This window comes from Vombatus ursinus, unplaced genomic scaffold, assembly GCF_900497805.2.
Source record: "Vombatus ursinus unplaced genomic scaffold, bare-nosed wombat genome assembly UNPS02014772.1, whole genome shotgun sequence".
NCBI lineage: Eukaryota > Metazoa > Chordata > Mammalia > Diprotodontia > Vombatidae > Vombatus > Vombatus ursinus.
The window spans coordinates 9,795,007-9,821,520 of record NW_020954550.1 but is presented as its reverse complement, the minus strand read 5'-3'; the positions used below and the strand labels follow the sequence as shown (position 1 = coordinate 9,821,520).

At 37.1% G+C, this 26,514-nt stretch overlaps 1 protein-coding gene across 2 annotated transcripts in view; it reads left to right on the top strand.

Annotated features, from left to right (window-relative positions):
- NLN (neurolysin) overlaps positions 1-26,514 on the top strand; it is a 118,904-nt gene that overhangs the window by 15,309 nt on the left and 77,081 nt on the right. Inside the window, exon 2 of one of the 2 annotated variants that reach the window (XM_027863553.1) lies at positions 20,942-21,201. In XM_027863553.1, the coding sequence (XP_027719354.1) occupies positions 20,942-21,201 (260 nt within the window). Of the gene's footprint in view, positions 1-20,941; positions 21,202-26,514 lie in introns of those variants that run through there. The other variant, XM_027863554.1, reaches the window with a different exon arrangement.

Sequence of the window (26,514 nt, the reverse complement as noted above, 5' to 3'; positions counted from 1 at the left end):
TTGGACAATCAATTCTAAAGCCTCTATTTAAACCTCCCAAACTCAGATCATGTCTCTATGGGAAAAAATGAAATTGGAGGCAGTCGTTTGGGTAACAGTGTGCTTCAGCTGTGGTTTTCATAGCATGAGGACATAGCCCTTTACTAATGAATGAAGAACAACTATTGATTTCTTAGGGAAGCACCATTTATTTTTTTCATTTTTGTCGTCTCATGGGGGCTTTACGTGGTTAAATTGTAGCATTTGTGAATAATGTTCATTCATAATAATAACTAGCATTTATATATTGCTTTAAGGTTTGCAGAGCACTTTACATACATTATCTCATGATCACAGCAACTCAGTGAGGTAAATGCTCTTACTATCCCCGTTTTACAAATGAGGAAACAGGCTGAGAGATAAAAGGACTTGTACAGAGTCATACAATTTGTAAGTGTCTGAGGGAAGATTTGAAATCATGGCATCCTGACTCTTAGTCCCACTCTATCCACTGTGCCACCTACCTGCCTCCAACATTTATTTAGGATTTGTATATGGTTACTGACTTGATTTGGGAAACTCTATTAGATTAACATTTAAAGATCTTTGGATTTAAGAGTGATGGATTTTTCTGTGCTTCTTTCCTTATATTTACTTTGCACTGTGAAATTTTTTTTTGTTTAGAATTTTAAAGTTCAACTTGATGAAAGTAAAAATGTTAAAAATTTCACCAGACTTTTCCTCCCATTTTATTTCAAGTATTTTCTCTTTTTCTCTGTTGCTCTCATACCAGCCAAAAGTAGCCCAACCTGGGCATAGTTTCATATTTGAGGTCAGTATCTTTTGTTAATTGTACTTCACATGGCTTGAGCCTGCATCTCCATGTGAAACCAAGAACTTAAAAAGTCCGCTCAGGTCTAGATTCTCATTTAATACCAAGTTAATAGAAACATAGACCGAAGGTCTGTGAACTTGTTTTTTAAAAATATTTTGGTAACTATATTTCCATATAATTGGTTTTCTTTGTAATCCCATGTATTTTATTTTATGTATTCTAAAAATATTATTGTGAACAGGCGTCCATTAGCTTTACCAGACAGCCGAAGTGGGCTGTGACACAAATAGTTAAGAATCCTTGGTATAGACCCAGCTCCTTTTGAGTGGACCAGGTAGGAGAACATAAGGAAGACAGTAGAAAAATTCTTAGCTTCCATTCCCCAATAGAGGACTTTTTCCTACTGTTTTCACACTCTGGTGGGTAAGAGTTTTAGGCTTGCATGCTGTGTGGTTCATATCATACATAGCAGGATAACTTATTTTATCTGAATCCTCACTCCTCTCTCTATCCTTCTAGTAGCTGACATGAGGTTCTGCTGAAGCCTCTCTAGCATTCAGACATTTGTCTCAGCTTGTTTCATGGGATTGTCAGTATTCTACCGGGATTCCTAGGTTCAAGGATACAGCAGCAGCCCTGATTCCTCTCTCAGGCTGACTCTCTCATTCCAGCCTCCCCACCTTTTAAACCTAGCACCTCTCAGAAGATTCTCACACTTATTGCTTCTCAAAGGCAGTCACCTGCACCCATAAAGCAGTCTCATGGGAAATGAAATCTCTAGGATTTCTCCTATTTGCAAATGTTTTCCTCGACCAAGGACTGTGGGAAATGGAGTTCTCTAAGAGCTAACAATAGCTAACATTTATTTAGTGCTTACAATGTGCCAAGCACTTCACTAAGCACCTTAAAATGTGTCATTTGTTCCTCACAACAATCCTGGGAGTCAGGTGCTATTATTACCCCCCATTTTATAGATAAGGCAACTCGGGCAAACAGATTTTTTTTTTTTAAGTGATTTACCAGGGTAAGCTAGTAAGGGTCTGAGGCCAAATTTGAACTCAGGTCTTCCTGATTCCAGGCCCAGTGCTCTGTGTACTGCACCACCAAGTTCCAGGGGCTTCTCCCCTTACTAACCATCTTGCTCCATATTGATAATGACTTCTCTTGCAAAAGTTTTGAGAGAATCCCCTTTCTCTTATTTGTAATAGAATTCAGAAATGAGATGCCCTTATCTTATAACCTGAAATCATATTTAAAATACTTCCATTAAGAAAGTTAATGGCTAAGGGTATGTTTATTTTATAATGCAAATATAATAAGGTTTGAGAAATAGTTAAAAATACCTAGATAATGCCTATGGGAATACACAGTCATCACCCCTTGAAATCTGACTACTCTGTAAATCATACACAGTTGGGTTACTGTTTCAAGGAGAAACATTTGTCTCTTTCAGCACTGCAGACCTAGGCATTGGGATGTAGTTCCTTTCTCAAGGAATTACCTAAGTCCTTGTCTTATTGACTAAGTAAGGACTATATCAAAGTTTTGTCTTCATATCCCTAGCCCCTAGTACAACGTACACATGTTTGACTGATGTCCCCAAATCCTACAGGAAGGGGAAGAACCAAGAGATTTGAGCCAGGTGCTTTCCCTTCTGTGCTCTTTCCACTATTCTTCACTATCAGCTCAAAGAGTTAATCATTATGTAATTTTCCAGTGTTTGGAGCACAGAACAGGATCAAACAAATGAGGTACTTTCCCATTCCAGCTGGTGGAAGCAACATCAGCAGAAGAGCAGTGAATTTCTAATTCATCCTTTATAGATTCATTATTAATAACCAGAAGAATCTTCTTGGTGTGCAGATTTCTCAAGCTGCTACTCCTTCACCAATCTCTCAGTATTTTGCCAGCTTGTTTCATTACACAGATGCATCCTTTGATTCCTTTGGTTCTTTGAGGCAAATCTCGGGATAATAAAAAAACAGACTAGTTTGGTCTTCTTGCCTCTGGCACTATGGACCGTCTCTTATATGAAAGCATGATGTGCTAGGCACTGGGGTGATGAACAGATAAGTGATAAAAAGCCCTCCCCCTGGAGTTTACTAGACTAATAAGAAGCATAAGACAAATATACAAAAAATTGGAATGGTTGCCAGTGCCTGCTAAGTGCCAAAGGAAAGCTACCTACTGCTATTACTCTAATGAAACCCTAAAGAAGATGCAATAAGAAATGAATATGTTTTCAATAGTAATAAATTTTTTAAGGACTCTGAATTTATGTGGGTATTTACCCTGCCCTTGCTTTTGCCTCTTTATGTTTTGAAAGTTAAATCATTACTCAAATAAATTTCCCCATAGCTACTACCTTCCTTTTCCTAAACAGCAATTCCATTGCTCTTAGGGGCTTTTTGTTTGTTTGTTCTATTGACGTGTTTTATCTTTACATTTAAGTCATTTCAACCTCTCCCCCAACCGAACCTCTCTTGTGACAAAGAAAAACAACCAAGCAAAAACATCTGAATCAGTGATGGTGTCTGACAATATATTCAATATTCTGCTCCCCTGATCCGCTGACCACTCTGCCATGAGTGGGCAAGAATGCTTCATTATTTGTTCTCCATAAACTTCATTGGATTTTAAATTACTCAGGCTTCCTATTAGTGAACTTTTTATTTACACTGTTATGTTCGTTGTGTATGTTCTCTCCAGCCTGCTTATTTTGGTCTGTATCAGTTCATACAAATCTTTCCACATCTCTCTGAATTCCTCATATTCATCATTTCTTGTAGCACAAAAATATCTCTTATTGTATGTGAATGTAATTTATATACTCTAAGTAGTCAATGTCAGAGATTTTGTGGAAATTCAGACACGCTATTGCATTGTTGATGTAACTGTGAATTAGAAAGCACATTGGAATTATGTGAAAAAAGTTAATAAAATGTCCATTTCTTTTACAAAGAAATTCCCAAAGAGGTCATTGAGAAAACAAGAGAGACTCTATATACAGTATAATATTTAATGCTGCATTCTTTGTGGTAGAAAAGAACTGAAAACAAAATAGATGTCCATCAATTGAGGACAAATTGTGATACACGAATGTAGTTGAATGTGGCCTTCTGTAAGAAATGACAAATGTGATGAATTCAGAGAAGCATGGAAAGACATGAATTGATGCAGAGTAAAATAAGCAAAGCAGAACTAAAAAAACAATACACACACACACACACACACACACACACACACACACACACAAACAATAACCACCACAACGTAAATAGAAAGGACAACTACAAAACAATGATAAATGAATGTTGCAAAATTACAAAGAATAAGCATGACCCTAAATAAGAGATAGGAAAAGACATCTCCTCCCACTCCTTTGCAGAAATGGGAGGTTCATAGGTGTGGAACACTGCATATATTGCTACACCTTCAATATATTGCTCAGTTTTACAGACTGTCTCCCTCTTCCTCTTTTTTATTTTTAAAATAAATTTTTTGTTCTATGGGATGACTCTGAATGGGAGGAGAGGAAGGGATACAGGGTGAAATATAGGTGATATAAAAACAACATATCACTAAAAATTAATTTAAAAAAAGAAATTGCTGAAGGAAGACTTTTTAGGAAATCTAAGTGCTAATTAGCTGCTAAGCTGACTTCTAGGCCATTGTGGATGAAAACAAGAGCCTCAAAAGATAGTAAAAGTTTTAGAGCTTGGTATGGATCCAGGACCCAATTATATAGATAATCTTCTGCCATGCTTGTGTTTTAGAGCAGAAATATAAGGGCAAAGAAAAGGAGGAATTGTGCAAGCAAATATATAAGGGTGAAATAAAAGGATTGCTTAAAAGAAATAAGTAAGATAAGAAGTTTGTTTTAACACAAGTGTGGAAGGAGAAATCACAGGGAAGTACATTTTCAATGTACAATAGGTAAGGAAGCAGTTTATAACAGTATATAAGGGGAAATTTACTATTATTTAGTGTTCTCCAAAACGGAAATGGCCAGACTCGGAGATAATGAAGTTCCCCCTCATTAGATGTTTTCATGAAGAATCTGGAAGGCCACTTGTTACAGATCATATAGGGGACATTGCTGCTTCACGGACAGGCTGGACTAGGTCATCTCTGAGGGCTTGTCTAGCTTGGAGTCTATGATTTTAGAAGAAAAAAATTTCTTACTGTTGCCACAGAGTTGAGAGTAGGCTGAGGGAGCACCATCTCTTAGAGTTAAATTTTTCACCTTCTTCTCTATTATATTCATATCTAATTTTGGTAAATATTTTCACCTTTCAGGCTCTCAGTAACTGATATACAATATTCTGTCTCTTTCAGGACAGCTCTCTGAACTGCTGTTCCTCAGAAGGTGACTGCTTTTTATAGCGTTATCACCCTACTGTTTTTTTGTCTGTATTAGCAATTATAATCTTACAATTCTGTATATGCATCCTGATGCATACATTTGATTTGGGGTATTTGTCTTGACCTTGACTCTGGGCTGTAGATATTAAGTCTGTCATTGCTCCCTTTTAATCAAGTGAACATTTACAGTTTTAATATCCTCATTTAATGCCTTTTGTTTCAGCATATGGGAGCACAAACAATATAATCAACAGAGGTAGAATTGTAAATTCGAGCATTTAAAAAAAATTTTCATTAATCATGGAGAAAAGTAAACCTTGTTTGGGAACAAAACTTATTTGACTTTTAAAGCCTTTCAAATAACCTGGCCCCAAACTATTTTTCCGACGACATCATCATCAACATCATCATTTATTGTTGCCGTTGTTAACTAACATTTATTATAACCCTTTAAGATTTGCAGAGTGTTTTACAAATGTTGTAATTTTTTCCTCACAACAACCTTGGAAAGTAGGTGTTATTATTAGCTCCATTTTACTGATGAGATAACTGAGGCAGGCAGAGGTTATGTGACTTGCCCAGTCACGTAACTATTAAGTGTCTAAGGCCAAATTTGAACTGACATCTTTCTGACCTAAGTGATTGTATCCATTGGGCCACTTAGCTGCCTCCCCAACATTATACATTACTCTCCTTCCTACATTCTGCAGTCCAGTCACTCTGGCCTTCTCTGTGTCTTTCATCCATCCCCTTGCCTGTGCCTTCACACTGATGGTCCATCATGTCTGAATGTACCCCCTCCTCACCTCCACCTCCTAGAATGCCTAACACCACCTATATGGTATATTACCTGATCCCGCCTTTTCCTATCTATTAGTACCATCCCGCCTCAACTATCTTGTATATATTTTGTGTTTATTCTGCTTATATTTATTTCATAAATATATGTATACATATATGTACATGTTGTCTCCCTTGATAGAATGTAAGCTTCTTGAGAACAGGAATTATTTCATTGTTTTTCTGTGTCCTCAGTAACTAGCATAGTGCTTGGCACAAAATAGGAGATTAATCAATGACTGTTGAATAAATACTGGAAAGATAACTGATTAGCATTTTGTGAATTAAAAAATTAATATTAATATGAGTACCATCTGCTAGCACACATGTAGGAAACAGTGGGGGCCTCTGGGAAGTGTGCCCAACATCAAATGAGATATTTGTAGAAAACAGTTAGCACAGTGTCTAGCACATAGTAGGAGCTATATAAATGCTTTTTCTCTTTCCTTCCTTTCTCATCCCTTACCCTCATATGAGCAAGGATATCTGCATACCCACTGAGTCAAGAATCAAGTTGTCTGCAAACTAACTATTTCTTGGTCTCCCTCACTGACTCATCATCTCTCACCTGCTCTCTAAGTATGAGTATCCCTCAAGGCTTTGTCTCAGGTCTGTCTTGTTGATTTTATCCAGGTTCTGTTATCACCTCTAATAATAATAGCTAATATTACCTAGCATTTATTTAATGCTTTGCAGGCACTTTACAAATACTTTATTTGATCCTCACAAACAACTCTGATTGGTGGGTGCTATTATTAACCCCATTTTACAGATGAAGAAACTAAGGCAGGCAGAGGTTAAGGGATTTGCCCAGGGTCACAGCTAGTAAGTGGTTAAGGCAGGATCAGAACTCAGTTTCTCCCTGACTCTAAGTCCAGTGCTCAGAGATTCATTGGATCACCTTAGCTGCCCTTACCAAGATGATTTCCAGATCTTTGTATACAAATCTTAAGTCCTCCTCAAACTTCAGTCTCTCATCTCTTACTTCTTGGTCAACTGTTCTACCTTAATGCCCCACAGGCAATTCAATATCAACATATCCAAAATTTAATTCCTCATTTTCCCCACCTCCAAACCTAAACCTCCTGCCAAGTTCTCTTTTGTTCTCTAATAACCCCCAGTCACTCAGACCTGCATCACCTTTAATTATTCTCTCTCATCCTTCTCCCATGTATAATCAGTTGCCAGGTCCTATTCCTTCTTTCTCTAGAGTATCTCTTTGATCCTTTGTTCCTCTCCACTCACTTCCATCACTGTAGTTTATCACCTAGTCACCCCTCATTTGGGCTATCATAGCTCTCCCTGCCTCCTCTTTCCCTTCTTGAGTCAACTAAGTGCATAATGGATAAGAGTGCTAGACCTGGAGTCAGGAAGACTTGAATTTGAACATGATTCAGATACTTATTAGCTGCCTAACGAAATCTCACTCAGCCTCGGTTTCCTCATCAGTAAGATGGGAATAATAGAACCTGCCTGATAGAGTTGTCATAAGCTTCAAATGAAGTGACATTTGCAAACCTTAAAGCCACTTGTTAGCCATTCTCTCTTCACACAGCTACCAAAATAATTTTTCTAAGGAGCAGATCTGACCCTGTTACTCCATTGCTCAAAAATCAATAGGGCTTCCTTATTGTCTCTAGAATAAAATGCAAAATCTTGAATGAGACCTTCCATGTCCTATCTCCAACCTACCTTTTCCCATCTTATTTCTCATCAATCTCCTTATATGTTTTAGCCAAACTGGATGTTATATTAACTGTTTCTTAGATTTGACATGCTAAATTAGGGTATCTCATTATAACAAATAGAATGAGGGTTCCTTGAGTTCGAAGAATTTGAAAATGAGGAGGCTTGATCAGTTTTTCTTACCCATTTCAAATCCTTCATTTTCAGCAAATGTCTTTTAATTATCACATACTAAATAATTGTGATAATTCTATCACTGCACCAGGGAAGGGATAAGGAAAACCATGTACAAGACTAGAGTGTCAAAAGGAAATTTATTAAAGGACATTCTTTACAACTCTTTGGAGCCAAGAGTATGATATCATGGGACTCCATTTCTTCATCTAGATTTTAATCTTTGATTTCCCAGTGCCTAATATAATATCTTGCATATAATAGACACTTAATAAAATTTTTATCTAATTTCTTGATATCTTACTTGACCTTGGACCATGCTTTCTATTTGTTCTGGGGATCCCATCAACACCATATTTTCAACCTGTTCTTTTGAGTCCTAGTCTTTTTCTGTGAACCTCTGTTTATTCTATATCTAGTAGGTTACTCTTTTACTCCAAATGGTTCAGATCTTGCTTCTGACTCTCTGCAGGCTCAAACATTATTGCTATATGTTACCCTATCCAGATCAAGACAATCTGGACTGCCCACTTGACAAGCCACACTATAAAGATGTCTTGGCTTCAGCCTTTGGCCAGTCCTGTCCAAAGCTTCACCCCTGAGTGGGTCCTGAGACCTTAATTATTTCTTTTTCTTTTAATAAACACTAAAACCAGTTTCTGGTGCAGGTATCCATCATTTTAAATAAACTCAATATACAGGCTTTCAAACTTAGGGAACTGGTAGAACACAAAATTCATTAAATTTTATAGAATCAGAAGCCTTAAACCTAAAGTATTTTCAAGTTGGAGAGATTCATATTAGCAACATCTAGTACAATATGACATTTTTCTGGTCAGGAAAGAGGAAAATCACAGGGTAAAATCCCTGTTAATGTAATATAATGCCCACTATGCTTCAGGATTGTCCATTATTTTAACTCCTTATTTGTCAACATTTGTCTTTTTAGATTTCTTATTATCTTTTAACACCACCTATATTTCCCAGTGTTTCCCTCCTCCCCTCCCAGAGAGTCTTTGTTTTTTATAACAAAGAATAAAGAAGAGGAAAAAAAAACAGTTCAGCAAAACAAACCAACATATGGTAAAAGTCAGACATTATATGCACTGTTCCACACCCATAATAACCTACCCTTGCAAGCAAGCAGAAGTATCATCTCATATCTCTTCTTATTAGGGTCAAGTTTGGTCAAAATTATTTCACAGCATTCAGTTTCTTTGTCAACATTTTTCAATTCAGTCAAATGAAAGATTTTAATATCAATTTAAACATGGAGATCAGTGATTAAATAGCAGTCACTTAATGGAAATTCCCTTTAAAGCCAGCTCTTTTGGTCTACATTGGTTCTGCCAAGTAGAGATACTAATGCAGGCCAATACTATTCCTTATCTAAGGAATCACGAGGGAGTAAAGAAGCAGTGTTTTGCATTAAGAAAAGCTTCCGAGACTTCCTCAAGTGCACCATGTTGATTTAAAAAAAAAAGAAAAAACAAACTTGAAATTATTTGTTTCACCAGAGGAATTTGAGAAAGGGTTTTACAACCTTCTGAGAAAACACTTTCCTAAGTGGTTTACAAATTGCCAAAGATGGGCTTAATTAATTAATTAAAGGATGGTATAGGATCAGATCAGAGAACAAAGGCAACTATCATGTAATTCTGGATTGGGCGGCTTCTTTTTTTCTCTCATAAAAGATGATTAAAGCTGGCCAGACCCTGACCTGATGACTACTACGGGAGAGACCCACTCATAACTTTTGCAACCACTTCCCTAACAGTGGTTCAGATAACATTAGAGGAGTCATACAAATAAAATGCATATTATTTACATTTATCTACTCACAGAACTCAAATAGATCTGGAAGAAGACAGAGAACAAAAGCACTTCTGTATCTTCTCTGTTGTTTATCATCTTATTAGGTTCCACCTTGTTAAATATTAAGAATTTTAAGTGGGATTCATTATTTTGTGTATTTGTTTTTGTTGATGACTATTAAATTTGTCATTACAAACAATTTTAATGCATCTACCTGCCATACTTTTCTCCTGAATACACACTTCCTTTCTCTCTATCAAAAGTAATGCTAATGAGTGGAAGTCATAAAATCATAGAATCTCAGAGCTGGAAGTGATCTCAAAGGCTTATATTCTAGTCTTTATCTAAAATATAAATTCCCCTACAACTTCTGGGCCTCAGATTCCTATTCTGTAAAGTGAAGAAGTTCTAGATGACCTCTAAGGTCCCTTCCAGCTCTAAAATCTATGAAACATCCCCAAACAATGACCACAAAGCCTTTGCTTAAAGACATCTCCAGTGATGAGGAAAGAACAACCAAGGTTACTCCATTCTACTTACTGACTTTAATTATTAGGAAATGTTTCCTTATAGTGAGCCATATTTTTCTTATAGCTTCTACTCCTGGCTCTTCCCATTAGTAACAAAAAGATGAACCCTAATTCATCTATTTGTCTTTACTGATCAGTGTCAGATTAACCTTTCCCCTGGTCTCTTCATCTCCATTCTGAAAAATAAAATATACAATTTTTAACATTTTGGTTTTTTTTTTTAATTTTGAGTTCCAAATTCTCTCCCTCCCTCCCCATCCCAGACAGTAAGCAGTCTGATATAAGTTATAGATGTGCAGTCATGTGTAAAACACATTTCCATATCAGTCATTTTGTGGGAGAAAACTTGAAGAAGGAAGGAAGGGAGAGAGGGGAGGGAGGGAGGAAAGAAGGAGGGAGGCAGGGAGGAAGGAAAGGAAACAAAACTCAACAGAAGAGAAAAAAAATAGCAATTCAACTTCCATAGTTCTTTCTTTGGATGTGGATAGCATTTTCCATCCAAAGGCCTCTGGAGGTGTCTTAGATCCTTGTATTGCTGGGAAGGGTCAAGTTTATCAATATTAGTCATCACACAATGTGGCTGTTATTGTGTACAACGTTCTCTTGGTTCTGCTCACTTCACTCAGCATCAGACCATACCAGTCTTTCCAGGATTTTTCTGAAGTCAGCCTGTTTATCATTTCTTATAGCACAATAGTATTCCATCACATTCATATACCACAACTTGCTCAGCCATTCCTCAATTGATGGGCATCCTCTCAATTTCTAATTCTTTGCCACCACAAAAAGAACTGCTATGAATATTTTTGTACGGGTGGGTCCTTTTCCCATTTGTATGATCTCTTTGGGATATAGTCCGAGAAGTGGTATTGCTGGGTCAAAGGGTATGCACATTTTTATAGCCCTTTGGGCATAGTTCCAAATTGCTCTCCAAAATGGTTGGATCATTTCACAACTCCACCAACAATGCATTAATGTTCCAATTTTCCCATATCTTCTCCAACATTTGTCATTTTCCTGTTTTGTCATGTCATCCAATCTGATAGGTGTGATGTGGTACCTCAGAGTTGTTTTGCATATCAGTCATTCTTACAGTATGTTTGTGGGCTTTGATCATTAAGACTGGGCATTCCAATATGCTACTTACCACCCATATTCTTTCTTAGGTACTAAACTATATAGGATCTGCTCTTCATCATCATCAGTGGACATAATTTATTATTTAATTATATGTCATTAATATACAGCATAGATAGAAGCCTTTGCAGGCAGCTAGGTGGCTCAGTGGTTAGAGTGCTGGGCCTGAAGTCAGGAAGACTCATCTTCCTAAGTTCAAATCTGGCCTCAGACTCTTGCTAGCTGTGTGACTTGGGGCAAGTCACTTAACAGTTTGTCTCATCTGTAAAATGAACTGGAGAAGGAAATGGCAAACTACTTCAGGATCTTTGCTAAGAAAATCCCAAATCAGCTCACAAACAGTCAGAAATGACTAAAAAACACAAAAACCAAAAAGAGGCCTCTGCCTTTTGTAAGTTAACTCTATAGAATAGATGGGATATATATACCAATAGTAAAATAAACTGTAACTATTTGTGAATAGATATTTTGGTAAAATGTTGCAGCTAAAAACTGAATAATCCTATTCCTTGACCCTTTTTTTTTTTTTGTGGAGATTTTTGCTTAACAAGAAATAATAATATATTGGGGTAGCTAGGTGGCGCAGTGGATAGAGCACTGACCCTGAAGTCAGTAGGACCTGAGTTCAAATCCGGCCTCAGATTAAGCACTTGACACTTACTAGCTATGTGACCCTGGGCAAATCACTTAATCCCAATTGCCACCAAAAAAAAAAAAAGAAATAATAATATATACTTTTTTTCACTATATAAACTATAAACTACTTTTTGCTGTTATGAAAAAGTCCCACAACTCCCCTGGTGGAACTATCCTGAGAGTCCTCTGAGCCAGCTCTCTAAAGATTAAAGAAAAAAAAAAAAGATTCAGAGATGAATATCTACCTATTTGCAGTATCTATTCCTCCAAAGATGGATCACAGTCTATTTTCATCATATAGATTTTCACTTCATAGACAATTTTTATTAACAGATTTTGTCCCAATAACAAGAGATGGCTATACCAATAATTATAGCTTTAAAGACCTAACAAGGGACTTTTAGAGGTCATCTTGTCCAGTTTCCTCATTTTATAGATGGGGACCCTGAGGCCTACAAAGGTTAAGTATTTTGTCCTGGATTAAACAAGTAATAAGTGGCAAAGCCAGGATTCAGACTCAAGTTCTCTCATTCCAAATCCAGCAGACTTTTTGCTGTATTTAGCTATACTGAAAAATATCTTCAGTTGATGAACAATTTAGTAAATTAACACACAGTGGTTATGTTTATAATTCTATTCCCAGAGGTAATTATTTGCTTTAATAAAACCGTTTGTGTTTACTATGATTTTGGTATAAAAAACTATTAGCTGAGCCTGGATCTCTGCATTGAAATATAGGATTTGTGAAATTCTAGGTGATGCCAGCACATTTTTGTTTACTAAGCAACTATAATCAAGGCAGAAGGTTTTTGCAATTACCTTTGAGATTAGAAGTGTAAATATAAGCACATTGTATGAATTAATTGTTCCTCTGGGCTTTGGACATGAGTCAACATTGGTCTTTGGTCATAACATATACAGAAAATGTGTGTCCCTGGTAATTGCTTTTCAGCAATGGGGTGGGGTTTAGACAAGATAAGTACGTAATTGGAGAGAGATTTGAGAGAATGGGCTTGAGAATTGCCAGATTGGATGGGCTCTGGTCTAGGTCAGGTTTAAGGATTTATTTAAATAATAGGAGAGAAATCATTCATGAGGATACAGTCCTGCTCTGGAGGAAGCTAAAGATCTGGATTAAGATCAGCACACAAAGGAAACCGATGAGCCTAAGATAAATAGGGAGGTAAATGTGGGTCCAAGGTGGAAGGAGGAATGTGGAGGGGTCCAGGGGATTCTAGACAGAGAAGCTTTTGGAAAGCTGTACTTGTTTAACAATTTAAGGAGTGGAGTGCTTGGCTAAAATGAAAGCAGTTTTGGTAAGAATAGGAAGACAGGACTGAAGGAGAAAGCTGGGAAATGAAGAATGTGAAATAATGTTATTGGTGAGGTGGCTAATGAAGACCTCATAAAGGGTGCTATACTTGAAGTTTAGGAAGACCTGAATTCAAATCGTGCCTCAGACACTTACAAGCTGGGTGACTCTGGACAAGTCTGCTTAAACCTTTCCAGCCACAATTTCCTTATGTGTATTCTTACTTGTCATTCTTGATAGCAATGTGGTACATATCATTTTGATGTACCAATCTCTCTGCAATACCACAGCTTTCTTTTGAGTATTTTCTTCCTCCATTATACTGTAAGCTCCTTAAGTGAAGGGAGTGTGTCTTTTTGTTATTTGTATTCCCAGTTCATAGCACAGTATCTGGCACATGGTATGTACTTAATAAATGTTTATTGAATTAAATGAAATTTTTTCCAAATCACTTTATTTAAGTCTTCCCATTTTTAAATCTTCTTCATCATTTCTTATGGTATAATAATATTCCATTATAGCATATATCCCATTTTCTCGAACCCTTCCCCTAATCTTTGGATACCTTCTTTATTCTCAGTGCTTTTGCTGTCACAGTATGTTGCAGTGAATATTATGCTATGTGTTACATCTTGCTTTCACTATGCCCAGTAGTGGGAATTGTGTTTTTCATTTTTCTCCATTACATACAACACAGCTATAAATGCTGTGTACAAGGAGCTCTTTGTTTTCCTCTTAATTACTTCTTCAGTGAGTATTCCCATTAGTGGAATCACTGAGTCAAAGGTATCATGTGTTGGAAAATATATATTAAGAGCGACAAATGCAAGAGACAGTTCAGAATCCTCACACCTATGTATCTTGAACACTTTTTCAGAACCAACTTATGAGACACTAGACATGGTGAGCACTGAACATATTCTAACTACAAAAAATTGACTGGCTACTAATTTGGGACTTATAATAGAATCAGCTATCTGTATACTGTGTACTGTTACTTGTTAGAACAAGTGTCAAAGTCAATACCAAATTAGAGGAAAAAATAGAAATGAGAACATGTAGCAAACAATTGAAACATCTCCATCTTGACCTATTTAAACAAGCTATTGAAACTGAAAAATGGAAAACTGATAAAAGGAACAGGCATAGACACAGCCCATCACTAATTTAAAATAGAAATTTCTTTATAAAGAAGATTATGGTTATTACCTCATAAAACAGTAAGAAACAAAAAAAAAAGAGTTTTCAGAAAACTTAGTAAGATAGCCATTTAAACCAATTCCTGTTAAAAAAGCATTTAAGGGTAAAATTGGAAGAAAAACAACAAACGGAAGAAAAATAGAAAAGACCTGTCAAGATTTCTATAACAGTCTTACCTCCATCAGTAATAATGGAACCACTGTGTTGGGACTCCAACATAACAGTCTATGACATGCTGATTGGAGAATTAGCTATGGTACCATAAAAAAATAAAATAAAAAGAGTCCATAAGCAGTAGGACTATGCTAGATATACATAGAGAGCTGTATTGGATAAGACATAATTTTGAGGGTGTTAAGAATCTTATTATCAAGATATATGAAAGAGGAAAGGGAACACTAAAGGATTGGGGGGGGGGGAGTCAAGACAGCCAGTCAAGAAAATATCAGTGACTACCAACCTATATGCCTACTTTACCACATGTTTGCCCATTTTTTATGAATATACAAACATATTCAAGAAAACTTTCATAAAAGAGAACAATCAGGCTTTAACAACTTATGTTTTATAGTAGATCATATATACAGTCTTGTAACCAAACAATTATCACAAAGGTGCATGGAATGTAATAGCCTCCTATGCTTATTCTTTGCTGGCTATAAATAATCATTCTTTTTTTCCATCTCTGTGCCATTGCATATGTTACCCCCATGCCTGGAATGTGCTTCTTCATCATCTCTATCCTTTTTGAAAATATCTTTTTCATTTTTTAATCAATAAATGAAAATCTACCCTTTCTCCTTCCCATCTGCCCACCCTCCCTCACATTGTGAAAAACAGAAAAAAAAAACCTTGTTACAAAAATGTATAGTCAAGCAAAACAAATGATGAGTCCATTTGTCAGAAAATAAGTAGCATGTCTCTTCATGAGTTCTGTGGAATCATGGTTGGTCATTGTGTTGATCAGAGTTCTAAAGCCTTTCAAAGTTTTTTGTCTTCACAATAATGTTGTCATATATAAACTGTTCTGGTTCTGCTTACTTAACCCTTCATCAGTTCATACAAGCCTTCTCAGGTTTCTCTGAAACTGTGTTCTTTCTCCTTTCTTATAGCACAGTAGTATGCCAGCACATTCATATGCCATAATTTGTTCAGCCATTCCCCAGTTGGCTCCCTCTCATTTTCTAATTCTTTGCCACCACAAAAATAGCTGCAATAAGCTTTTTTGAACATATAGATCCTTTTCTTCTTTATTTTATCTCTTTGGGGTATAAACCTAAATTGGTATTGTTGGTTCAAAGGTTACGCACAGGCAGGGAAGATGCTTTTATTAAGTTCTTACTATATGCCAGGCATAATTTATAATAACTTTCTTGGAATAATTTCAGATTGCTTTCCAGAATGTTTGGACCAGTTCACAGCTCCTCTAGTAGTTCATTAATGTTATCTGTTTTTCCATAGTCCTGCCAGCATTTGTAATTTTCCTTTTTTGTCAGCTTTGCCAATCTGATGAGTCTCACCTCTGTCTCTTAATAACTATTAGCTTCCTTCAAGGCTCAACTCAGATGCTATCTTAGGAAGCCTTTTCTGATCCCCTCAATTGCCTCTCCCTTCTCAAATTATCTTTCATTTAGTTTTCTGGATACATGTTTTATTCCCCTGTAGAATATAGCTTCTAGAAGGTAGGGACTGGTTTTTCATTTTCATCTTTGCATCCCCAGCACCTTGCACATTATAAGCACTAAATAAATGTTTATGGAATTGTTTAATTGAATTTGATTCAGTGGAACAAAATGTAGCCTTAAGACTACCTTTGGAATTAAAGACAGTGTCTTATCTAAACTTTAGCTCCTCTCATCCCACTATCAGTACCAGACAACAGTGCTTTTGCACATTAGGTGAATATAATTGATTTAGTTAGGTTTCCTGCCCTCATGGAGCTTATAGTAGTATTTGAGAGAAAAGTCATAACATTCATTAATCAGATGTCAGTGTTGAGTGAATCTCAGAATGAATGTTAAGAGACAATAAATGAAACAGAAGTTGATACCCCTGTTAAGTAATAATATCAAAGAAAACTTCAAAGGGAATTTGTATTTTAGGTGAAATGTGAAAAAAATTGCATCCATTTAGGTGAACAAATTCTGAAAACATAATCTGCAAAACATTCTGCAAAACACAGTAAGAGAATAAACATTAAATCAGAGAGTTGCTGTGACAAATCATGTGGCCAAATGAAATGCCCCTGCAACATCTTCATTAGCTAAAACTTAAACAGCCTGTCTCTGCTTTATTGTTTAGTCATTTTTCAGTTGGGTCCAACTCTTTGTGACTCCATTTGGGATTTTCTTGGCAAAGATACTGGAGTGGTTTGCCATTTCCTTCTTCAGTTCATTTTACAAATGAGGAAACTGAGGCAAATAGGATTTAAGTGACTTACCCAGGTTCACACAGCTAGTATCTTCCTGACTCTAGGCCCAGTGCTCTATCTACTTGGCCACCTACCTGTCTGATCTCTGCTTTATAAGCACTTCATTTATCCTTTGCAATGCTGGAGGTACCACCCATCACTATTCTTTCCCATAAAGTTTGATGAAGATTCTGCCTTATTTCAGGGTTAGAAATAGTTTTCGATGTGTATCTGGGGATGGTTCAGACAGTGAAAACAGTTAAAAATGTCAGAGAAGAAATGAACTGTTAGTAGGGCCTAATAATTTTTTTTTGTTTTTTTTTTTTGTTTGTTTTTTGCTTTTTTTTTTTTTGGTGAGGCAGTTGGGGTTAAGTGACTTGCCCAGGGTCACACAACTAGTAAGTGTCAAGTGCCTGAGGCCAGATTTGAACTCAGGTCCTCCTGACTCCAAAGCCAGGGCTGTAGCCACTGTGCAACCTATTTACCCCAATAATTTTTAAGAGAGAAAAAAAATCCAAGGTTTTATGTAACTTTGGGAATCATCTATTTTATTGGGACTCTCGTTTTCAAATCATCCGTGTATCTCATAGCAACTGAGAGAGTCACACCTGTCCTTTCCGCGTAGCATGTAGTAATAAGGCTTGGCAATTGGAGGAAGTTGAGGAGTGGTGCACTGTCTTAGCGCTGTTCCCAAGGGCAGTAAGCACAGCTGTTTTCCTGACTTTAAATGCTCTATGTATCCTAACACAGGTGCTGTTAGGGCACAAAGAGTGAACTGTCCAGGGAGCTACAGCAGGGGCGAAATTTTAAAAATAAACAGAAGGGAAAGAGGGGAGGACGTCAGGGCAAAGTGAAGTGCCAAAGGAATAAATGAGAGACAAACAGGTGGAAGTGTTTTAAATAGAAGCTTCACTGGACTCCTTTTTTTCCCTCCAGCTCATCTTGTAAGTGGAAGGATAAGCCCTTAAGGGGATAAGTTCAGGCTTTCACCACAAAAAAAAAATGAGAAAAGAAAGAATCAGGGAAAAAAACAAAACCCAGAGAAAGGAAAGAAAAGTTTTCCATGAAGAGGGACAAGGATTTCTTTGTCTTTTGGAGTTTTGTTTTGTTTTTTTAAAACTAGTACCTCAAGTGAAAAGTGCTTTCTAACTTGCTCCTTAACCCCTGTACTGACACTTATAAAACTCACTGTGGTTTGCCCTTCATTCTCGAAGAGGACTGTAACATCAGGGAGATGATGACGTGACTTGCAATTGACTTTGACTTCAGTGAGGGATGGCTGTGTAAAGTCACCAGCTTCACTTTCTCCTCCAGAGCCATCTGGGCCCAGTGGCCAGATATCTGTCAGATTGACTAGAGGTGGCCCAGTATAATACTCATTAATGAATTCAGAAAGGCACTGCTTTTTGTATATCAAAGTAAGAAATTCAGGAATAGGGTAGTGATCTGTCTATCTGTGTAGTCAAGGTGGAAGTAATCATTCCTTCATCAGGATATCTAAATAAAAATCAGATGTGTGTATCATAATCAGAATGACATACATGAGAGGAGTGAAATTACCACAGATGGAGGCTGTCCTGGGAAAAGTAAGCCTAGGCAGTAAAACTTGTACTCCTGGTGTGAAATGTTGCCTAAGTACGGCCAGACTTCAATCAGAATTACAAATTATCTGTTTAAATTTACATTTCTAATTTACTTTTCCCTTTTGCTGTTGCTGTTTGTCAAATAACTTCTGGTCATAACTTTGGCTGTCAGTTTCTTTTCCTTGCCTTAAAATGTAAAGTGCCTATTGCTGGTTTCCATAGAATTTTGGTAATTGGTAGTTCTGTTGAATAGCTGCTCAATTTGAAAGGAAAACCTTTGTCTATTTAATTAAAACAAAGATTTTATATTAGAATTCACATATATACATGCAGCAAGGCTCTAGACTTAACCTGTAAGCACTTAGCACTGTGCCTAGAATGTAATCGGTGCTTTCTAGATGATTATTCTCTTTCTTCACCTTTCCTTTTCCCCAATGAGGAGGTCAGGTTCCCAGAGGAAGGGAAGCTAAATCTTCCTTTAGGGTTCTAGGAGTACCAGTGAAGAATGGTGGTGATGGTGGTGGTGGTGGTGGTGATGGTGGATTTCTTCTAACGCTATAGGCTTCAGCACCCATTTCCGTGTGTTGTTCCTTAATATCAATCACCAGTTATATTTAGTATCTTCCCTTATATCAATGACTGACCTAGTGACCCACTACCATTTAACCAACTAACATCAATTAGCTTTTACAAAGACTGGGAAGATAAAGCAAGAAAGTAAATATAAGCGCATCCCACCCAGATGTGCACACTCTCTAAAGCACTTCATTCCTGGGAGGGAGTGGGTTCAAACTTAAAGCAATTGCTTTAAGCAATTGACTTGCCAAATTCGTCCCCAAATATGGCACAGCCGATGGATCAACTCATCCATAAGAGCTTACTCTCTTAGCTGTCATTAATCTATTACTTTGCTGAGTTAAGCAGCTCCCTCCTCAGTGGGCTTGACTGCCAATAAACCCTGGCACAGAATCTGGCCCAAAGACATAAACTAGCCCTTTGTGTTTCTAATACTCCTTCACCCAAAGCAGAGAAGAATAGAACTGGGACAGAAGCAGGGCCATTTGCACGTAGTGCTATGTTGATCCAAATGGGAAAGTAGGCTCCTAGTAGTTTGCAACAGTTATTGCATCCTCACTCAAACCCAGGGAAGGAGGAAAAAGAGAGAACAGTTTGCCCCCATGGGAATTTTTTGATTGCATGCCTACTTCCAGCTCAGGAACCAGTTGAAAAAGTCTTTTTTCACTACTTGGTAAGCAGATATGAAACAACCACCAGCAAGAATATCTGTGTATGCTCCAAAGCCCATGTGAAGGGACTACATCCGTCATAGCACATTGTATAAGCTATACAACCATGGCTGGGCTCGAATTGGTTCAGTTACCCAAACACACATATTAGATTAGCACTTGATTGCATTAGTAGAAGAGAGACTTATCCTTTAAAATTCCAGGATATCTGGGGTCTCAGCAATGTGAGCATCACATCCCATTTCCCTGCTGCAATGTTACATGCATTACTGAACTTTACCTTTTTGATCCTGTTCTTTCTATTCATGGTTTCCTATAAATCATCCTTTGGAAATCCACCCATTGTGCTGGAGGCCTTCCTCTAGATCTGTGGACATTACATGGACACCAGTGAAGCACAAAAATGATCTGTTAGCCTTCACCATTGCTCTGTAAACCATGCCCCTCCTTTTCTTGTCATTCATTTCTTCAATGTTATCTTTTACACTACTTTTCACATGCATGTCCTTATTGGTCATTGGTATTTTTACTCACCATGCATTTCTCCATTGCCCTTTGGGTGAACTGCAATTTTGATTCTTCAGTGATTGTGGCATTCTGTGTTTCAAAGAGCATAGAGCATCATTGGAAGGGTATTGATGCTAAAAATAAACTTTAATAAAAGACAACTAAGAAAGACTTGAGAACTCTGATCATTGCAGTGACCAGAGGACCTATGATGAAACATGCTACTCACCTTCTGACAAAGAGGTGATAAACTCAAAGTATAGAAGGAGAAATATTTTTAGACATGGCCAAATGGGAATTTGTTTTGCTTGATTGCATAATTGATAGAAGGATTTTGTTTTTCTATTCTTCCTACTAGAAATGCTCATCTTATTTGGTGTTTGTTAAGTTCAGTTTTTTTAAAAATTTCAATCATTGTCCCTTTCCATCTAACGGAATTATGTTCATTTATGTCTGTTTTATTTCTTAATTCAGCTAGGTGACAAGCATTATTACTTAGCTATTTGAACATGGTATGGGAAAAGGACTGGAATCAGAAGTCCTGGATTCAAATCCCAGCTCTACCCTCTTTTGTTTGTTTGAGCTTGAATAAATTATTTAGCCACTCTTGGACTCAGTTTCCTCAGCTGTGCCAGCTCTTATGATCCTGTGACCTAATTAAAAATTTTTCCTCAATTTTTTTCAGAGCTGGTGGTTCCAGGATTTTCTTAAGAATGACTTTAGGAAGGGAAATTATGGCCTCTCTTCAATTGAGGTCTTCATCTTCAGCAACCAAAAAAAACTTTTTGAAGTGGGATCTGTCACCAGAACAAATCAAAGCAAGAACTGAGGAGCTCATTCAACAAACCAAGCAGGTGTATGATGCTGTTGGAATGCTTGATATTGAGAAAGTAACATACGAGAATAGTTTGCAGGCACTTGCAGATTTAGAAGTGAACTATGCAGGTGAGTATCAGTGCGTTAGGGCATGTTGCCTTATCTTTATGTAACCCATTACGTTACTCACAAAACAGAAGTAACAAAGCATTTTAAATTAAACTCAACAGAGATTTGGTCAGCATCTACTTCATAAAGCCATTGGGCTTGCACTGGGGATCAGCAGGCAAAATGGGAAATAGCCCCTACCCTCAAAAGGCACACCTTCCATGAGATCAGAGGTTCTTAATCTGTGGTCTGTAAATTTGTTTTTTAAATATTTTGATAACTGTATTTCAACATAATTGCTTTTCCTTATAATTCTTTGTATGTTATTATAAGCATTTAATAGCATCATTCTTGAGAGGAGTCCATTTTGGCTTCACCAGACTGCCATAGGGAACCATGACACAAAGAGGGACCTAGCCTAGGTGGATACTGTATTTACACCAATAAGTAAATAATATTTGAGACTTTACAGATTTTTTAAAAAATTTTGTGCAATAGTTAACTAATCACTTTGTGTTAAATTGTCTTGTGTTCTGTTTTGCCTGCTTATTCATTTTTTAGACTTTTTAGTTTGGTGGTATTCTTTCTAGTTTCTCTCTATATTTGAGGCTGCTCGAAATATGTCTATAGTTGGTAAGTTTGAAACCAGCATAATTTCTTATGCAATTAAAAAAAAAACAACTAACTTTCACCTCCAGGACCCGAGTTCAAAATTCAATCATGACAACTCTTAGTCATCTCCTACAGTGTCTTTCACCACAAATGCACAATGGAGGGTGTTGGGTGTCCATGTTGTTGACTGCCCATTTTAGCAGTGAAAGGAAATTCTAGTTCCATCTAGTTCTTTGTGAATGAGTAAGAGACGAATACCTTTTCAACATTATTGTTTATTTAAAACCATGTTTCTAAATTTAAGTCCATGCCTGTTACATTACTGATTTGAGATCATAAGCCATTTAACTTCCCTTTTAATTTTTTTAAGCTAATGTCAAAAAATCCAATCAAAGTCTTAATTGTATTATTAACCACATGCTTTTAAATGAATATTATGCATATTGAGCTTGATAATCTGTATTTTATTCTTTCTTTGGAAGGGAGAATAAATTTATATTTAGTCAGATCTTAATATCCTAATCATCACAATGTGGTGATGCATAGAGGTGGTTCATTTACTTAGTTATTTACAATGATATTATAAAGGCATTAATAAGGAATATATTTGCTAGGTATCTAGGAAATTTCTCCATATTTTGGATGTATGAGTTTTATTTATTTCACCATTTTAGAGAGAGTGAAAGGAAGGAAGGAAAGAAGGAAGGAAATAAGTATTTATTAAGTACCTACTATGTGCCAGAAACTGTTGAAAGTGCTTCACAGATTTCACTTCATTTGATCCTCACAACCCTCTGGACTCTGCCCTTGAGATGTGTTTGTCTTCTCTTGTCCTCCTTGAGGACAGACTGTCTTGTCTGCTTATACCTGGCAGCTGCCCGTAACATAATTAGTTCTTAATAAATGCTTCCTCTCTCTATGTATCTACTATCAGTGATTTTGCCACAGCATTTAGTCAGAATTAGTTCACGAATGTGTCTTATGTGGGCGGCATGGAGGATCATTGTTTTAGAACCCATGGGAAAAAGATCCTTCCAATCAAGTGCAAGAATTTATGGCACAACACTCTATGCAGGTCATTCACATAACGGTCAGGAGCCAAGCTCGTAATAAATAACTCCTCATCCAAAAATCAGACCCAGTGAAGACCTTTGTCTGCATATCACTGTGTGGGGCCAATAATCATTTTATTTACTTCTGCAATTGTGAGTTTGTGTAGCTGGCCAGTTTTAGAATGGTACTATTAAAAGACACAAGAAAATTCAGCGTCTTTAATATTAGGTGCATGGATGCAGACATTACAACATTTTTACCAAGATTGCATTGGCAATCATTATACAGTTAATTATAATTGAGAAAAGTAGGTGAGAAAACACATTAATGGTTATGATTTTCTAACAGGCCTATATTGTAGTAATGAAGTATGTTATTACTATTCCCATTAACAAGATACAGCATGTGTAGTTCAATTTACACCCTGATATGGGAATATAGGATGAGGCTGGTGATATCACGAATGAAAAGTTGCCTTACACTATACAGAAAAGCAAAAAATAAATTAATAATTGAAAAATAAATTCTACTATAAAACTTCACTAAAAAGGCACCTAGGACATTTTCCTGGATATATTTTTGTTAGATGATGTGAACCCTCACTCTATTCCAAAGATTACATTACATACACAGAAGTCATTAGTAACAAATACTTCAAGATAATGGTGAAATTTCATGGTATATAGTGTAATCCATTGGTTCTAGGACATTGCTCCACAAATGAAACACCTCTTTCTCTTTTGTATTCAGTCTATCCCTCTCTACCAATTCCATTCTATGCTCACATCTCCCCTCACTGTCCCTTGACCCTGATTCTCCAAGTGATTGTAATTTTTCCTCTCCACTTCAAGCTTATAGAATAATTAATCTACATTCTCTGCCTTCACTGCCTCACCACCCACTCATTTCTTAACAATTTCCACTTAAACTCTCATTACTGTCACTCTACTGAAACATCTTTCTCCACAGTCACTGATTTTATCACTAAATTCATTGCTACTTGGTTATTGTTTTGTGTGTTTTTTCCCCATTCTAATCCACCGTGATGTTTTTTCCTTTGGCTTCCATGATTGTGCTCTCCTGGTTCTCTTGTGTAAGTGACATGTCCCTCGCAGTCTTTCACTAAATCTTCATCTTCTGCTTTTCTAAACATGAACCAACAAAATTCTTTCCTTGGCTCTTTCCAAAGGCCAGGAGTCAAAATTATGTTGGAAGTTATGGTTGAGGATTAAAAAACAAAAGAGACCAAAGCCTACTAGGGAACTCGGAAATCTCACATATATATTTCATGGATACTTTTTTTTCCAGAAGTAAATCAGAAGACACTAGACAGCGTGAGCAACAAACAGTATCACACACACAAAAAAATCTGAAACATTATCTGGACAGACAGGAAATCACTGGTTACTAACATGGAAGTCATTTCTGAAACAACTGTCTATGTGTAGTCATACCATCACCAGTTATAACAAGGTGAAAAAATAAAGAAGAGATAACATCCTCAGCAATTACCCCAGATATATCCCCAGATATGGCATAATCCTTAAACAAGCAAGAGAAAGAGCCCAGAACTACCTCAGCCCCCCACCCCCGAAATCTATCTCCTTGTAAGGGGGGAGACATGGAAACCAAAGTCAGTGCTAGTTTAGAAGACAAGCTTAATTGTAAACATTACAGAGGAAGATGCCAGAAGATTCCAAGCAGAATCACCTTACAGAACAGAAAGAGAAGAAAAACAAAACAGTGAAGAGGACAATGGGCCTGCATAAAGCTAGCTAGGGGACCTAACTAGTCAAATCAGCCCAAGATCATTTATAGGTTTACTTAGCCAAACTCCTTGGAAAAAGTTATCTACACTCACTAACTCCATTTCCTCCTCTCCATTCACTTCTCAGCTCTTCGAAATCAGGCTTTTGACCTCATCACTCAATTGAAACTGCTCTTTCCAAAGTTAGTGATCCCTTAATTGCCAAATATAATAGTCTTTTTGAAGTTCACATCCTTCTCAACCTGTCTGCTGCATTTGACATTGGTGACCACCCTTTCCTCCTCAATACTCTTCTCTAGGTTTTCATGACATTCCTCTCTCCAGGCTCTCCTTCTGTCTGTCTGCTTCCCAGTCTCCTTTGCTGGCTTATCATTCACAAGATGGCCCCTAACTGTGGATTTTCCCCAATGTTTGGTCCTGGGCCCTCTTCCCTGGTCCCTCTGTACTTTCTTATTTGGTAACCTCATCAGATCTCATCTCTCTGCAGATCACTATATCTAGATCGTCATATCCAGCTCCATTCTCTGCCCTGAACTTCAGTTCCATATCACTGGTGGTCTGTTGGACATTTCAAACTGGATGTCCCCCAAACACATCTTGTACTCAGTATGTTTAAAACAAAACTCAATATCTTTCCTCCATAAACATTCCTGTCTTCCAAACTTTCCTGTTTCCATTAATAACATCACCATCCTCCAGTCTTCCATGTTTGAAATGTCTGCATTATCCTGTGCTCCTCACTCCCTCATTCTACATCTCCAATCAGTTGCCAGATCTTACCATTTCTACCTTGATATCACTCACATCTGGCCCCTTCTTTCCACTCACACTGTTGCCACTTTAATTTAGACCTTCATCACCTCTTGCATAGATTTTTGTAACAACCTTCTAATTGGTCCCCCTACCTTGTCTGATATCCTTCCAGTCTGTCCCATACATGACTGCCAAAGTAATTTTCACTTCATGTGGATCCGACCATGTAACTCCCCTACTCAAACAGCTCTAGGGGCTTCCTATTGCCTCTGGGACAAAATATAAACTCTGTTTACATACACCTTGGCCCCAACTCATCTTCCTAGGCTGGTTGGACATTGCTCCCCATCCTACACTCTAGTCAAATCTAGTCAAATTAGCCATTCCTCTTTTCTTCACACAAGACACTCTGTCTTTCATCTTTGTGCGTTTGCCCCCATCCATCTCATATGCCTGGAACACCCTTCCTCTTTACCTCCACCTCACAGAGGCCTTCTCTTTCTTTGAGATGAGCTTAAACACCATTTTATACATGAATTCTTTCCTGATTCCTCCCTCCAATTAGTGCTCCCCCTCCCAAACTACCTTAAAGATTATTCTCCAACATTGTACCTCCCATGCTTAGGTCACGATCATATGGAGGTACTGATAAACACCACAGATGTTTGATAAACAAACCTATGTTTGTTGTTGAGGTATTTGCTAAGGTCATTGAGGTTGTCTTATGTAGTCAGAATGGAAGAAGGACTCTTTATAAATGGTAGGAACCTATCGATGGCTCTTTTTTGTAAATGATATATTACTGGGCCTCCTTAATGAAACTTATAAATCACCCCAAAGAGACTTGCTTAATAACTTACACAGTAAAAAAAAAATCACATAAATGACAGATACATAGTGTACAAATTCTGACAAGCAACTGAATAGGAAGCCTATTTATATATGTGTGTGTATATACGTACGCGTATTTGTATATACACATATTTGTAATGTTCTTACATATTTATATGGATTTATATGTGTGTGTATTTCTCTAGGATACATGCTGCAGATGGATATGGAGCTTGCCCTAGAACTAAAAAAGAGGAAAAGTGTGGGCTAGATTGCGTTTGTGAAATTACTCAGAGCTTCCTGTGATCCTAGGCAGC